The following is a 14,186-nucleotide window of genomic DNA, read 5'->3' on the forward strand; positions in this document are numbered from 1 at the left end:
TCGGCCCCTATTTCATTTTTTCTTGTAATTTTTCCACTCCTTCCCCCCCCCCCCTTTCGTTTCTCTCTCACACCTGGCAGCTATCTCTTGCCCTGCCAGTACACTTTACACCTAATCTCAGCCTATTACCATCTCGTCTAGCTTCTAATCTCTTACTTCTTTTGTTTCTTTTATTCTTTTGTCCGATCGCAGCCCTGCCTTCGATCTAGTTTCTTTTCTTTCCAGTTTTGAAGAAGGGTTCGACCCGAAACGTCAACTCAAATTTCTCTCCACGGATGTTGCCTGACCTGCTGAGTTTTTCCAGCATTTTCTGTTGTTATTTCTCAATATTCAATATCACGCAGATCACAAATGAGCTTGGTGGACCTATACTCTATTTAGGATGCCTCAGCCATGATCCCACACAAAATGTTTGCTTCTAGGCTGCCTTCACGTAAAGGTTTCATACAAAAGCAGAGGGGCTAGGCTGGCTTTGCATCAATGAGGATCCAGCAGACAAGTTTGAAGGCACCCATCCACACACAAGTCATATACTGGTTATGGTGGTGTCGTGGTTATGTGACAGGTCTCTTAAATCGAGGGACTAACCACGGACTACCAATCCAGAGATCATAAGCTCAAATCCCATATGGTCTGCAGGGGTTCAAGAAAGCGACCCATCACTATCAACGTTCCCTGTAATTTATTTTTGTGCGCAGTCTCTAACATTTTTGTGCATACGCAGTCTCTTCCACGTAAAAGCTGGTGAACGGCCTGCGCGGGACATCCAAACCGCTGCGCGGCCGCCACCCCTCAGGCCTTGCCAGCCACACATACAGGAACAGGTCTAGGTCATTCACTTCGATCATCCAACTCCATTTTCTTTTGCTCCATATCTCCAACAAAAATTTAGCAAACTCAAAACTTGTAAATTTCAATTTAACCACATATTAAGAATTTAAAAAAAGTTATAGCCTGGAATAGCCACAGACCCTCAATGAGCAATCAGATTTTACCTGTTTGCTGAATTCCACTACAGCCTTCTCAGAATCAAGCATGATTGACCAATTCTGCCGCTGGTCGTCATAAAACACACAGTAATTATTGGCTTGAACCTGAAGAGAAAGTACATTAAGATGGGTTAAAGTTAAGCAGAGTGACTTCCAATGGCTCATTTGATGATGCACTTTAGTGTGGAACTGAGCAACACAAACAACTTGCATTTATATAGTGCCTTTAACGTAGTAAAACATCCCAAGGCTCTTCACAGGAGCGTTATAAAACAAAATTTGACACCGAGCCACATAAGGAGATATTAGGGCAGATGACCAAAAGCTTGGTCAAAGAGGTAGGTTTTAAGGAGCGTCTTAAAGGGGAGAGAAAGGTAGAGGTTTAGAGGTAATTCCAGAGCTTAGGGTCTTGGCAACTGAAGGCACGGCCACCGATGGTGGAGCGATTATAATCATGGACGCAGAAGACGCCAGAACTGGAGGAGCGCAGATAACTCGGGAGGGTTTATGGGCTGCAGGAGATCAGAGATAGGGAGGGGCGAGGCCATGGAGCGATTTGAAAACAAGGATGCGAAGTTCACAGGTTCGTCCTGATTTATAATGAGTTAACCGATTTCAAGCAGAGCACCAATAAAGGTGCTAGAATTGGTCTTAACATAAGAACATAAGAAATAGGAGCAGGAGTAGGCTATTCGGCCCTTCGAGCCTGCTCCGCCATTCAATGATATCATGTCTGATCTTCTGCCTCAACTCCAGGGATTCAAATTCCTTGGACATTGGAACCAGTTCTGGGAGAGGTGGGACCAGTACAAACGGGACGGTTTGCACCTGGGCAGGGCCGGGACCGATGTCCTAGGGGGGAGTGTTTGCTCGTGCTGTTGGGGAGGGTTTAAACTAAAGTGGCAGGGGGTTGGGAACCTGAGCAGGGAGACAGAGGAAAGGGAAACAAGGAAAAAAGCAAAAAAGACAGGAAGGAGAAAAACAAAATTAGAAGGCAAAGAACTCAACGGTTTAAATCAAACATGGTCGCAGTAAATAATAATTCATATAGGTCGGAGAGCGTTAAAAAAACAAGCCTGAAGGCTTTGTGTCTTAATGCAAGGAGCATTTGGAACAAGGTGGATGAATTAGCTGCGCAAATAGAGGTAAACGAATATGATTTGATTGGGATTACAGAAACATGGCTCCAGGGTGGCCAAGGCTGGGAACTCAACATCCAGGGGTATTCAATATTTAGGAAGGATAGGCAAAAAAGAAAAGGGAGGTGGGGTAGCATTGCTAGTTAAGGAGGGGATTAACACAATTGAAAGGAAGGATATTAACTCTGATGATGCGGAATCTGTATGGGTAGAACTGAGAAATATCAAGGGGCAGAAAACGTTTGTGGGAGTGGTATATAGACCTCCAAACAGTAATATGGAGGTTGGGGATGGCATTAAAAAGGGAAATTAGAGAAGCATGCAGTAAGGGCACAGCAGTCATCATGGGTGACTTTAATTTACATACAGATTGGGCTAACCAAATTAGTAAAAATACTGTGGAGGAGGAATTCCTAGAATGTTTACGGGATGGTTTTCTGGACCAACATGTCGAGGAACCAACCAGAGATCAGGCCATCTTAGACTGGGTATTATGTAACGAGAAAGGATTAATTAGCAATCTTGTTGTACGAGGCCCCTTGGGTCAGAGCGATCATAATATGATCAAATTCTTCATTAAGATGGAGAATGAAGTCGTTGACTCAGAGACTAGGGTCCTGAATTTAAATAAAGGAAACTACGATGGTATGAGGCGTGAATTGGGTAGGATTGATTGGGGAATGTCACTCAAAGGGTTGACGGTGGATAGGCAATGGCAAACATTCAAAGACCGCATGGATGAACTACAGAAGTTGTTCATCCCAGTTTGGGATAAGAATAAAACAAAAAGGGTGACTCAACCGTGGCTAACAAGGGAAATTAGGGATAGCATAAGATCCAAGAAGAGGGCATATAAATTGGCCAGAAAAAGCAGTAACCCTGAGGAGTGGGAGCAGTTTAGGATTCAACAAAGGAGGACAAAGGGATTAATTAAGAAGGGGAAAACAGAATATGAAAGTAAGCTTTCAGGGAACATAAAAACTGACTAAGAGCTTTTATAGATATGTGAAGAGAAAAAGATTAGTGAAATCAAGTGTAGGTCCCTTGCAGTCAGAAGCAGGGGAAGTTATAAATGGGGAACAAAGAAATGGCAGACCAATTAAATGCATATTTTGGTTCTGTCTTCACAAAGGAGGACACAAATAACCTCCCAGAGATGTTGGAGAACATAGGGTCTGATGAGAGGGAGGAACTGAAAGAAATCAGTATTTGTAGGGAAATGGTGTTAGGGAAATTGACGGGATTGAAGGCCGATAAATCCCCAGGGCCTGATAATCTACATCCTAGGGTACTTAAGGGGGTGGCCCTAGAAATAGTACATGCATTGCTGATCATCTTCCAAAATTCGCTGGAATCTGGAACTGTACCCATGGATTGGAAGGTAGCTAATGTTACCCCACTATTCAAAAAGGGTGGTAGAGAGAAAGCGGGGAATTACAGCCTGACATCGGTAGTGGGGAAAATGCTAGGGTCCATTATAAAGGATGTAATAGCTGAGCACTTGGAAAACAGTGACAGGATCGGACAAAGTCAACATGGATTTACAAAAGGTAAATCGTGCTTGACTAATCTACTGGAATTTTTTGAGGATGTAACTGGGAAAATAGATAAGGGAGAACCAGTAGATGTGGTGTATTTGGACTTTCAAAAGGCTTTCGATAAGGTCCCGCATAAGAGATTAGCATGTAAAGTTAAGGCACATGGGATTGGGGGCAAGGTATTGACTTGGATAGAGAACTGGTTGGCGGACAGAAAGCAGAGTGTAGGAATTAATGGGTCTTTTTCCGAGTGGCAGGCAGTGACTAGTGGGGTACCGCAGGGATCGGTCCTTGGACCCCAGCTATTCACAATATACATCTAGATAAGGGAACTAGATGTAATATCTCCAAGTTTGCAGACGACACAAAGCTGGGTGGGCGTGTGTGCTGCGAGGAGGATACCGAGAAACTCCAGGATGATTTGGACAGGTTGAGTGAATGGGCAGAAGCGTGGCAGATGCAATATAACGTGGATAAATGCGAGGTTATCCACTTTGGTGTCAAAAACAGAAAGGCAGATTATCTGAATGGCAATAGATTGGGAGAAGGGGAAGTGCAACGAGACCTGGGTGTCCTTGTGCACCAGTCACTGAAGGTAAGCATGCAGGTGCAGCAGGCAGTGAAGAAGGCAAATGGTATGTTGGCCTTCATAGCAAAAGGGTTTGAGTACAGGAGCAAGGATGTCCTGCTGCAGTTGTACAGGGCCTTGGTGAGACCACACCTTGAGTACTGTGTGCAGTTTTGGTCGCCTTATCTGAGGAAGGATGCTCTTGCCATGGAAGGAGTTCAGCGAAGATTCACAAGGCTGATCCCTGGGATGGCAGGAATGGCGTATGAGGAGAGATTGGGTCGATTGGGATTATACTCGCTGGAGTTTAGAAGAATGAGAGGGGATCTCATCGAAACTTATAAAATTCTGACAGGTCTGGACAAACTAGATGCAGGTAGAGTGTTCCCGATGGTCGGAGAGTCCAGAACCAGGGGTCATAGTCTAAGGATAAGGGGTAGGCCATTTAGGACAGAGATGGGGAAGAATTTCTTCACCCAGAGAGTGATGAATCTGTGGAATTCTCTACCACAGAAGGCGGTTGAGGCCAAGTCTTTAAATATATTCAACAAGGAGTTAGATATATTTCTTAGAGCTAAAGGTATCAAGGGATATGGGGAGAAGGCAGAGACAGGGTACTGAGTTTGGATGATCAGCCATGATCTCATCGAATGGCGGAGCAGGCTCGAGGGGCCGAATGGCCTACTCCTGCTCCTATCTTCTATGTTTCTATTCACCGGCCCTATCGCCATATCCCTTGATGCCCTTACTAGTCAGAAATCTATCGACTTCTGTTTTGAATATACCCAATGACTGAGCCTCCACAGCCCTCTGGGGTAGAGAATTCCAAAGATTCACCACCCTGTGTGTGAAGAAATGTCTTTTCATCTCAGTTCTGAATGGCCTACCCTTTATCCTGAGGCTGTGGCCCCTGGTTCTAAACTCCCCAGCCAAGGGAAACATTCTCCCAGCATCCACCCTATCAAGCCCTGTAATAATTTTGTATGCTTCAATGAGATCCCCTCTCATTCTTCTGAATTCAAGAGAATACAGGCCTTGTTTACTCAATTTCTTCTCATATGACAGTCCCACCATCCCAGGAATCAGTCTGGTGAACCTTCGTTGCACTCCCTCGCTATGGCAAGTATATCCTTCCTTAGGTAAGGAGACCAAAATTGTACACAGTACTCCAAGTGTGGTCTCACCAAGGCCCTATATAATTGGAGTAAGACTTCTTTACTGCTGTACTCAAATCCTCTTGTAATGAAGGCCAGAATACCATTTGCCTTCCTAATGGCTTGCTGCACCTGCACATTCACTTTCAGTGACTCATCCCGGAGTTGAGCAGGAAAGGGGGGAAAAAAGGTGGGGGTAGGGAGTGGTTAAAGTCAAAGATCGATCTCCTGATTGCTATCTGGTGGCTGCCACTATTGAATGTGGGAGTTTGGACAAAATGGAACTAAGTTATGATGCATGGTACAGTTGAATAGCCTTCTGACATTCTCTGGGCTCACATATAAAGAATGTCCAGTATCTTGCCCCAGTGACCAATCAGCCCCTGCAGAACTGTACCCAAAATGTGTTGACACCTTCAGAAAAGAAAAAACACAGGAATGGGGTAGGGGATTGAAGTAGATAGTGACAAAAAAAGATTAAGTGTGGTCCAAAAATCATCTAGTTAGTACAACCACTATTCTGTTCAAAGTACTAAGGATCAGCAGTTACAAACATGAACCCACTGATCTAAAGTTGGACAATGGCGAGAGGACAAGACCTTGGATGGGAGCATGCCACTTCCTTGCAACTCAATGAGTCCAGGTCCGGCCTCCAACAGCAGCTCCGGGCCATCTCCAATAGCAAGACAAGGCGAGAGCCCAACAAGAACCTGCACCAGGAACAGCAAGCTCCCAGTACCAAGGTCAACATAAAAGGAAAAACAAACTGAACGCATCAGAGCTGCAATTAATAAATGTAGGGACATAACCAGAATCTCCCCAATGTTTAAACGAGAAAGGTTAGTCAAAAGAATCAATGTCCAAGGTGGAGGTTTTTTTTTATAAATACTGCAGGCTAAACACTTTACATCAACAAAGACTATGTGAAAGCCCAAGATCCTTCATTAACTTGCGCACAGTTGAAGCAAATGCACAGATTACCAAGACTGATGTTCGTCCAACTCCCTCACATTATCAAATTCAGGAACTCCTTTCAATCAGCATCCAATGATGGTAACAGAAAACAAAAACATTCCCTCATTCACGATTTTAAAGGAGGCAGCGCAGCATGGAGCGCTGAGGGGTGTGGGGTGAATGGTTAAGCCTCGACCAACCAACAAATCACCCGTTAGCAAATGCAATCCATATTTCAATAATCCCATATACTTCAAAGAAATAAATAATTACTCACGGTAAAAGTGAATGTCTGATAGATGCGAGCAGCAGCAACCCGTTTCTGTTGGCTGGCGTACAGGAGGATCTTGTACTTTAGGGGTCGGAGAGGGAGAAGAAGAATCAGCTTACATGCAAGAGATACGCAGAACTAGAATCATCTTATTGTACCGACTGAAGGCACGACCACATCACACAGCCCCCACTCCCCGATCAGTCGGACCCACCTCTCCAGAAGCATGGTTTCCAAGAATAGCCGCTCCGAGCTTCCCCTGCTTCACATACTGACCATTCAGACTGCAATACAACAAAGAAACACAATCAGCAACAGATCCAGAACTCTGACCAGGACACCCACATTCCTGTGTTAACTAATCTAGTGACTAGAAATTTAAGTATTTCAGGGTTGCTGAACAATGAAATAATCGATTATAGTTCTAACTCTCAAACTGGACTAAGCACCTATTAAATCATTTCTAAAAGCCCTATAATGTTAGATTAGGTTATCTGGGTTAGGTTAGATTATCTGTCCTTACAACCGCCACAGTTTCATCAAATTTCACCTATACTCGAGAGAAAAGTTGAAAGCTTGTACTCAAGGATGAGCCGCTCAACTAGACATAGGAAGTGGTTCCAATCCCCACGGCAGAATGCTGACACTAGCTTCCAGCACCACAGGTGAGCTTTAACCAATCTCTTGGTCCCACTCCCTCGCAGAGAAGGCCCTTACCCAGCCTCTGTCGCCCTGCCCTCCACAACAGCACTTACTATTGGTAGGCGTGCACTCCAGCCGCGAACAGGACTGTCGGAGGACCAGCAACGGCTGCTGGCTTCTGTGAACCTGCTCCTGCAGAGGGGAAAAAAAACGAATGATGGTTTGAAACTAAACAAGGCTCTCCATAAAGTGCCACGAGAGTCACTGGCACTGCAACCCTGCAGTGAACTCTTAGAGCACCCAATGTCACGGGCGACAGAGGACGGCTTGGATTGGCATTTATAATGCCAGTCATCAAACCCTGTCTGCTGGTTAGTGATCCAACCCCAGACACTGCAACATTATACCAGCTCTTGTATGGAAATAAACTGGAAGCAAGAGCAGTGAAGGAATAAGCAATATACCGATTCAGAAAAATACACCATTCTATGAAAGAATTCTGGTTTTATTAAAACATGACAAACTGGGTTTGGAACCCAGCAGGATCTCCTCTCCACCAAAACAGCAGACACAGAAATCATTCACAAGGCAGTCATAGTAACTCAGCCCGACGGGATGGCACTGCAAGAGGGTTGCATGGTGGTGCAGTGCATGGAAACCCCAGCAGAGTAAACATTGATTACAGCACTAAAGGAGCGGTTTGTTTGTGAGGAATCGGATATGAAAGAAAGGAGGAAAGAGAAAGACAGACTTGCATTTCTATAGCACCTTTCACGATCACCGGACGTCCCAAAGCACTTTACAGCCAATGAAGTACTTTGAGTGGAGTCACTGTTGTAATGTGGGAGACGCAGCAGCCAATTTGCGCACAGCAAGCTCCCACAAACAGCAATGTGATAATGACCAGATAATCGGTTTTAGTGACGTTGATTGAGGAATAAATATTGGCCAGGACACCGGGGATAACTCCCCTACTCTTCTTCGAAATAGTGCCACGGATCTTTTACGTCGGCAGAGGGGGAAGATGGGGCCTCGGTTTAACATCTGAAAGAGAAACTATTCCTTTTACAATATTTTAATATAACAAGTATAGTGTGATGCACTTGGGTGGGGACAATTCCAAGAGTGTGTACACTATGCAGGATTGCTGAGCACAAGGTCATGCGTGTTATAGTGCATGATTTACTGACAGTTCATAATAACCAGTGCTGTGAGGCTATGATGATAGCAAAAATGAAAGCAAAATGATTGCCACGGTCATTGACAGAAAACAAGAATCAATCCTTTATACAAGGCCTTGGTCAGAAATACCATGTCCAGTTTTGGTGGGGGATATAAAGGCCCTGCAAATGGTTCCAAAGAGGGCCACTAGATTGATACCCAGCTTAAGATCCCTTAAGTTACAAAGGCAGGCTTAGAGAAAACGAGGGCTTCTAACTTTGGAAAAGCATAGGTTTCAATTTAATTGAGGGGTTTAAACAATGAAAGAATCAGACTCATTCCCAAGTGGCTATGTTAGGGAGGACAAAAACCATAGAAGGTGGTTTGATGTTAGGGCGTACTTTTTGTAGAATTGCGACCGTGGGAATAAATTCCTGCATGTGCACTGAATGTGGATTCACTGCAAGCATTGAAAAAAAGATCTGGATGAGTTCCTGAGATAGGGTTTGCCAGCCATCCAGTATTGTCCTGGAATCTCCAGGAATTGAAGATTAAAGATCAATCTCCAGAACACTGCTGTGAGCAGGCCAGGAGAAAAATCATGGGGGCGTTAAACAAATGTGTTTTTTGCCCCTCATTTTATTGAACACTTTTGCTTATTAGTTAGAAAAATATTGGAGGTGTAAAAGAAAGAGAGTTTGACTGACAGTCAAGAATCATCCAATCAGGTAATGAAGAGTCTGTTCATGTCCCAAATGGCGTGGAAAGGAGATTGGTCATGTTAGGCGACCAATGGCGGGAGCAGGGTGCTTGGAGGTGGGAGGTCATGTGAGAAAAACTCCAGGAATATGTCCAAGCAGAGTTGGCAACTTTATCCGGAGAGTGGCCTGTAAATAGAGGGTAGGTGTGTCACTGGGGAACCAGTCAGTCGCTGTGGGCTCCTAGAGCTTTTTGATATCCTACAGGGGGGGGGCAGAGAGCAATTTCTCAGAATTTGCCCCTAAATTGGCCTCAGGCATTTTGCCTGTCCAAGAATGCATGACTGCAGGAGAGGCGGGGAGGGTGGGAGAAAAGTGTGTGGACGCTCTATTTCGATGGACCACCTGGTCTTTTCCCTGTCCTTTTTGGTACGTACAAGATCGGTCCCTCTAATTTTTTTCGTGCGCGGTCCCTTTAAATTTGCTGCTCAGCCGCGCATGCGCGGTATCTCTTCCAGCGACAGCAGCCGGTGAGCAGCCTGCGCAGGACCTCACGATTGATGTGCGGCTGCGCACCTTAGGAGGAACATGGAGATCGGCTTCTCTCTCCATTCCTTCAGCAGTAGTTTTGACACTTTACATCTCAGCTAAGAAAATCCCCACTAAGAAAATCCCCAGTGAATGAGGGCACTACCATCATCAGTAGGCTCTGCCTGCTGTCTAAGTATGCAATTACATAACCTAGTCTCACCTAGCCTAGGACCCTCCATAACTTCAGAAAAGGTCACAATTCATGGGTGGATTAACCAAGGAATGAATATTCAGTTGTGGCACTAAATGACAGCAGAATGATGCGCCTACATTGACTACAACCCATCAAGCTCCCTCCCCATTATCTAGAGGTCTACATACAGGGTCTGAAAGGTAACATGCTTGCTAAAGGGTAAAGGTTACTGCATAGCACGTGTATCTGAACTGCAGCCTAGTTATCTGGACCAAGAAACCAAATGAATTAAATTCTATTTATACTTGTACAGGAAACTTTGGTTTATCCAGAGGTTGTACGTCCGGAAACCTCGATCTACCGGCAGAAATCAGGAGCCGTTTTGTTAGGTTTTTCTTCTTCTTCTCGTGGCTTTTTTTTTTTCCCCCCCAAACAGTCAGACTCTGCAAAGTCTCTCTGAAGCTGTTGCTAAGCTACAGAGACGCTTCCAAGGTACGGCCGACTGTTTAGAAGCAGTGTTTGTTGCCAGATACGGAGCTGCAAATCTCCGTATGTTTCAACATTAACGCTGGTATGTCCGGCAGTTTTGATAGAGCGGCAACAGCTCGGTGCCGGATATCACAAAGTTTCCTGTATTTGTTATTCATGGCTGGTTTGTCCGGTTTTGCTAGCGGCATCATCAACATCAGATATGTGTAAACAAATGTGAACATTGATTTACACTTCATATTTAGAACCCAAGGTTTCATCATATACACCTAGGCAGCCTTTTGAAGACAAAACGCTTGGGCAGCCTGATCTAAGATAATTGGCAAAAGAACCAGGGAGGAGAGGAGGAGCAATGTTTTTACACAGCAAGTTATGACGATCTGGAATGCGCTGCCTGAAAGAGAGGGGGGGTGGGCACGGTGGAAGCAAATTCCATAATAGCTTTCAAAATGGAATCGGATATATACTTGAAAAGCAAAAAAATTGCCGTGCTATGGGGAACGAGCAGGGGAGAGAGACTAATTGGATTGCTCTTCCAAAGAGCCGGCACAGGCACGATGGGCTGAATGACCTCCTCCTATGATCCTTTGAATAACCCTGCCATATAAAATGGAATGTGGAAGTTGTTACCGGGGGTGGGGGAAAACAGGCACTATTCCATCCCCCAGAATAACAGAACACGAGCTCCCAAATTCTTACCCGGAGGTGGTGTCCCTTTCTTCGGCTGCTTGGGGGCAGTGTACTGGAAGGACTCGTTCCCCTGGCTTGTGGCAGCCTGGTCCATGCCAAAGAGAGAGGCAAGTTTGGCGCTGCAGAGAGAAAGGGCAAAAGTTAGCAAATCACCCAGGAGGAAGCCACAACTTTGAGCAGCATGTAAAAGAGGGAGCGATAGAAAGACTTGCATTTCTATAGCGTCTTTCACGACCAGCAGACGTCTCAAAGCGCGTTACAGCCAATGAAGTATTTCTGGAGTGTAGTCACTGTTGTAATGTGGAAAACGCAGCAGTTAAGTTGCGCACAGCAAGCTCCCACAAGCAGCAATGTGATAATGACCAGATAATCTGTTGGTTATGTTGATTGAGGGAGAAATATTGGCCAGGACACCGGGGAGAACTCCCCCTGCTCTTCTTCGAAATAGTGCCGTGGGATCTTTTATGGCCACCTGAGAAATCAGACAGGGCCTCGGTTTAACCTCTCATCTGAAAGAGGCGAGTAAAGTCTGCATGCAAGCCCCAGCTGATTATTTTGCAACATGTCTCATGGCCTCGTGAGAAGCATAATGCATTTCTTGAAACATAAATCTGGAAAACTAAAATAAAAGGTGAAATTCAAAATAGGAGATTAATATTTCTGGGAAACAACGCTGCTAGGCAACCGGGGCAAAGCAGATAATGTCCAGTATACGTGTTATATGTGTGAAAAAAGTATCGGTTTATCTGTATCTCCAAATAATAAACCTCCCCATTTTGAAAGCTTTGTGAGCAGTCCACTATTTCGCCCCCACAATAACACTGGATTAATGAGGAACTGCAGTCTGTATATAGGCTTGTGAAACAGAAAAAAAGAGAAAAAATTCTGATCATGTATCGCATACCCACACACAATACAAGCAACCAATCCCAATGCAAGTCCATGTGTGGCAAATTACGTAGCATTTACAGCACAAGCAGGCCATTCTGCCCAAATCATCCAAATGTATTTATATTCCACACAGGCCTCCCCACACACTATAATGACCTCTTCCCGCCCTGCCACCTGTATCCGTCTATTGCCTTCTTCCTCAATTTATCCACAGTTTGTTATGTCATCAGGGTGCAGCTGGAGGCAACTGTAACAAGGACACATGGCTCATGAATTGGTCTCGAGCACAGAAAGGCTAGGAGAAATTCTACTGCGATACTAACAGCCAATGCTTTCCCACAGCCTAATTCTTCCCACAAGTGGCTCAGCAATTGATAGTTAAATCTATATTTTAGCTTCTGTGTACAAGGGACAGACTACACATAAAGACACTGTCTGGGAGAGCGCTGCGCAGGCCCACCAGGCTGTGGGACTTTGAAGCGCATCTCTTTAGTTTCTATAAGCAATGGGTAGGTCTGACTCAAGCACAAGCAATGCGCGGGACACTGCTGCAGTCAAACGCTAATCAATGCGGGGACATTAAACAACGCACTATACACCAGGGGACATACAGGGGCAGGGAGAGAGGGGGGTAGAGAGAGAGGGGGCACGGAGAGAAAGGGGCAGGGAGAGAGAGAGGGGGAGGCACAGAGAGGGGGTCATGGAGGGAAAGAGTGACCGAGCGCGGGAGCGGCAGCGCCCAGCTGTAAACCGCGCGGCCCAAAAAAGCCCTGACAACGCCGGGCCCCCCCCCCCCAGCTAGTACACCATACATGGGTGGATGGACCACTCTGTGCAGCACTGTACAGAGCGTACATCCAGAGACAGAGCACGACAGATGGGAAAACTCTCAACTGGCAAGCAATCACGTCCCAAACTGTTTGCACAGATCTTCCAATCCCACGTGATTCATCAGGGACAAGTGCAGCCGAGATGTTTAACATTTGGGAAGGAAAGACAAATTTCAATGAGGACTATTGCAGGAGGGGGAAGTCCCTTTAACACAACACTCGGTCAGTTACCTCACCATCAGAAATGACAGGCTGAAAAACTGAAATTAGGGTAGAGAAGAAGATATCAAGCAAGAATTCAGGGGGAGGCAGAAGACCCAACACTTAGGGGAGGGAAATACAATCCACTACCTCCACCAGCTCATTAGGTAAATACACCGTGCTGAAGACCAGAAAGTCTCAAGTTTGATTGCCGGTTTGTTAAGCCAATCTCGGCCATTGAGGGCTCCAACTACTGGACTCATTGTAGCTGGGCTGTCGGAGATCGTTAATACATACCGTCCCTACCCGATACTGACCCTTGGGTTTCATTCCACATGTACTCACTGCCCCAGTGTCCCAGCATGGCGGACATGGTCCGACGATCACAAGGAGCAACGATCACAAGGAGCATCAGCGCAGAGCCACAGATCAGCATGAGTCAAATATCACACATTCGTGCAGAATGCGACAGCCAGAGCGAAGCAAACAAGCCAGAGCTGGAAGAGCCCGACGAGAGGCTCAATCAAGTAGCGAGGGCTCCCTCACGGCTGCCTGTGCACGGACTAATTGAAAGCATAGGACGATTCTTAATGGAGTTAGAGAACGTTCCACATTAGGGTAGACACGCCAAGCTCAGGAGAATGACTAAACTGCTTCCATTCACTCCAGTGCTGCAAGATATTTTTGTAATTGGAAACAGCCACAACTGCATTCAGAATTTCATAAACTTCCAGACTCACAAAACTCATTTTTCTAAGTTTCAGTTTGCTACACATTTTGACCGAAATGGTTCTCGGGCCTAACAAGGTTTGTTATTTTCCCTAGGAGATAGCCTACCCTGGTGTGAACAATTAGTGCCGTTCAATGGTGTTACAGCACACCAGTGATCCAAGACAGTTTAGAGACTGGCATAGCACAGGTTTACTCTGCGATCTCAAGTCCCCATGCTGTCAGGGCGAGAGCCACTCATACAGCAAACAAAGGAACATAAACTAGAGGGCAATTCCTTTTGCCTGCATTTTCTCTCACATCCTAGAGCAGGTCAGAGGCTGGGTATTGTGTGGTGAATGACTCACCTCCCAACTCCCCAAAGACTTTTCACCACCTACAAAAGGGACAAGTCAGGAATGTGATGGAATACGCGACACTCGCCTGGATGAGTGCAGCTCCAACAACACAAGAAACTCAAAACCATCCAGAACAAAGCAGTCTGCTTGATCGGCACCCCATCCACCAGCTGAAACATC

General features: G+C 45.6%; 1 protein-coding gene across 2 annotated transcripts in view; it reads right to left on the reverse strand.

Moving 5' to 3' along the window:
• Window positions 1–14,186, reverse strand: part of fkbp15a (FKBP prolyl isomerase family member 15a) — an 82,723-nt gene that overhangs the window by 56,231 nt on the left and 12,306 nt on the right. For both annotated transcript variants that reach the window (XM_085965876.1, XM_085965877.1), the window contains exons 2-6: window positions 11,027–11,136; window positions 7,369–7,447; window positions 6,828–6,897; window positions 6,620–6,694; window positions 996–1,094 (exon numbers count right to left, since the gene is read on the reverse strand). In XM_085965876.1, coding sequence (XP_085822002.1) covers window positions 996–1,094; window positions 6,620–6,694; window positions 6,828–6,897; window positions 7,369–7,447; window positions 11,027–11,136 — 433 coding nt within the window. The remainder of the gene's footprint in view (window positions 1–995; window positions 1,095–6,619; window positions 6,695–6,827; window positions 6,898–7,368; window positions 7,448–11,026; window positions 11,137–14,186) is intronic.

Source organism: Somniosus microcephalus, chromosome 23, assembly GCF_052327205.1.
Source record: "Somniosus microcephalus isolate GS21.2 chromosome 23, FLI_Smic_1.0, whole genome shotgun sequence".
NCBI classification, from domain to species: Eukaryota; Metazoa; Chordata; class Chondrichthyes; order Squaliformes; family Somniosidae; genus Somniosus; species Somniosus microcephalus.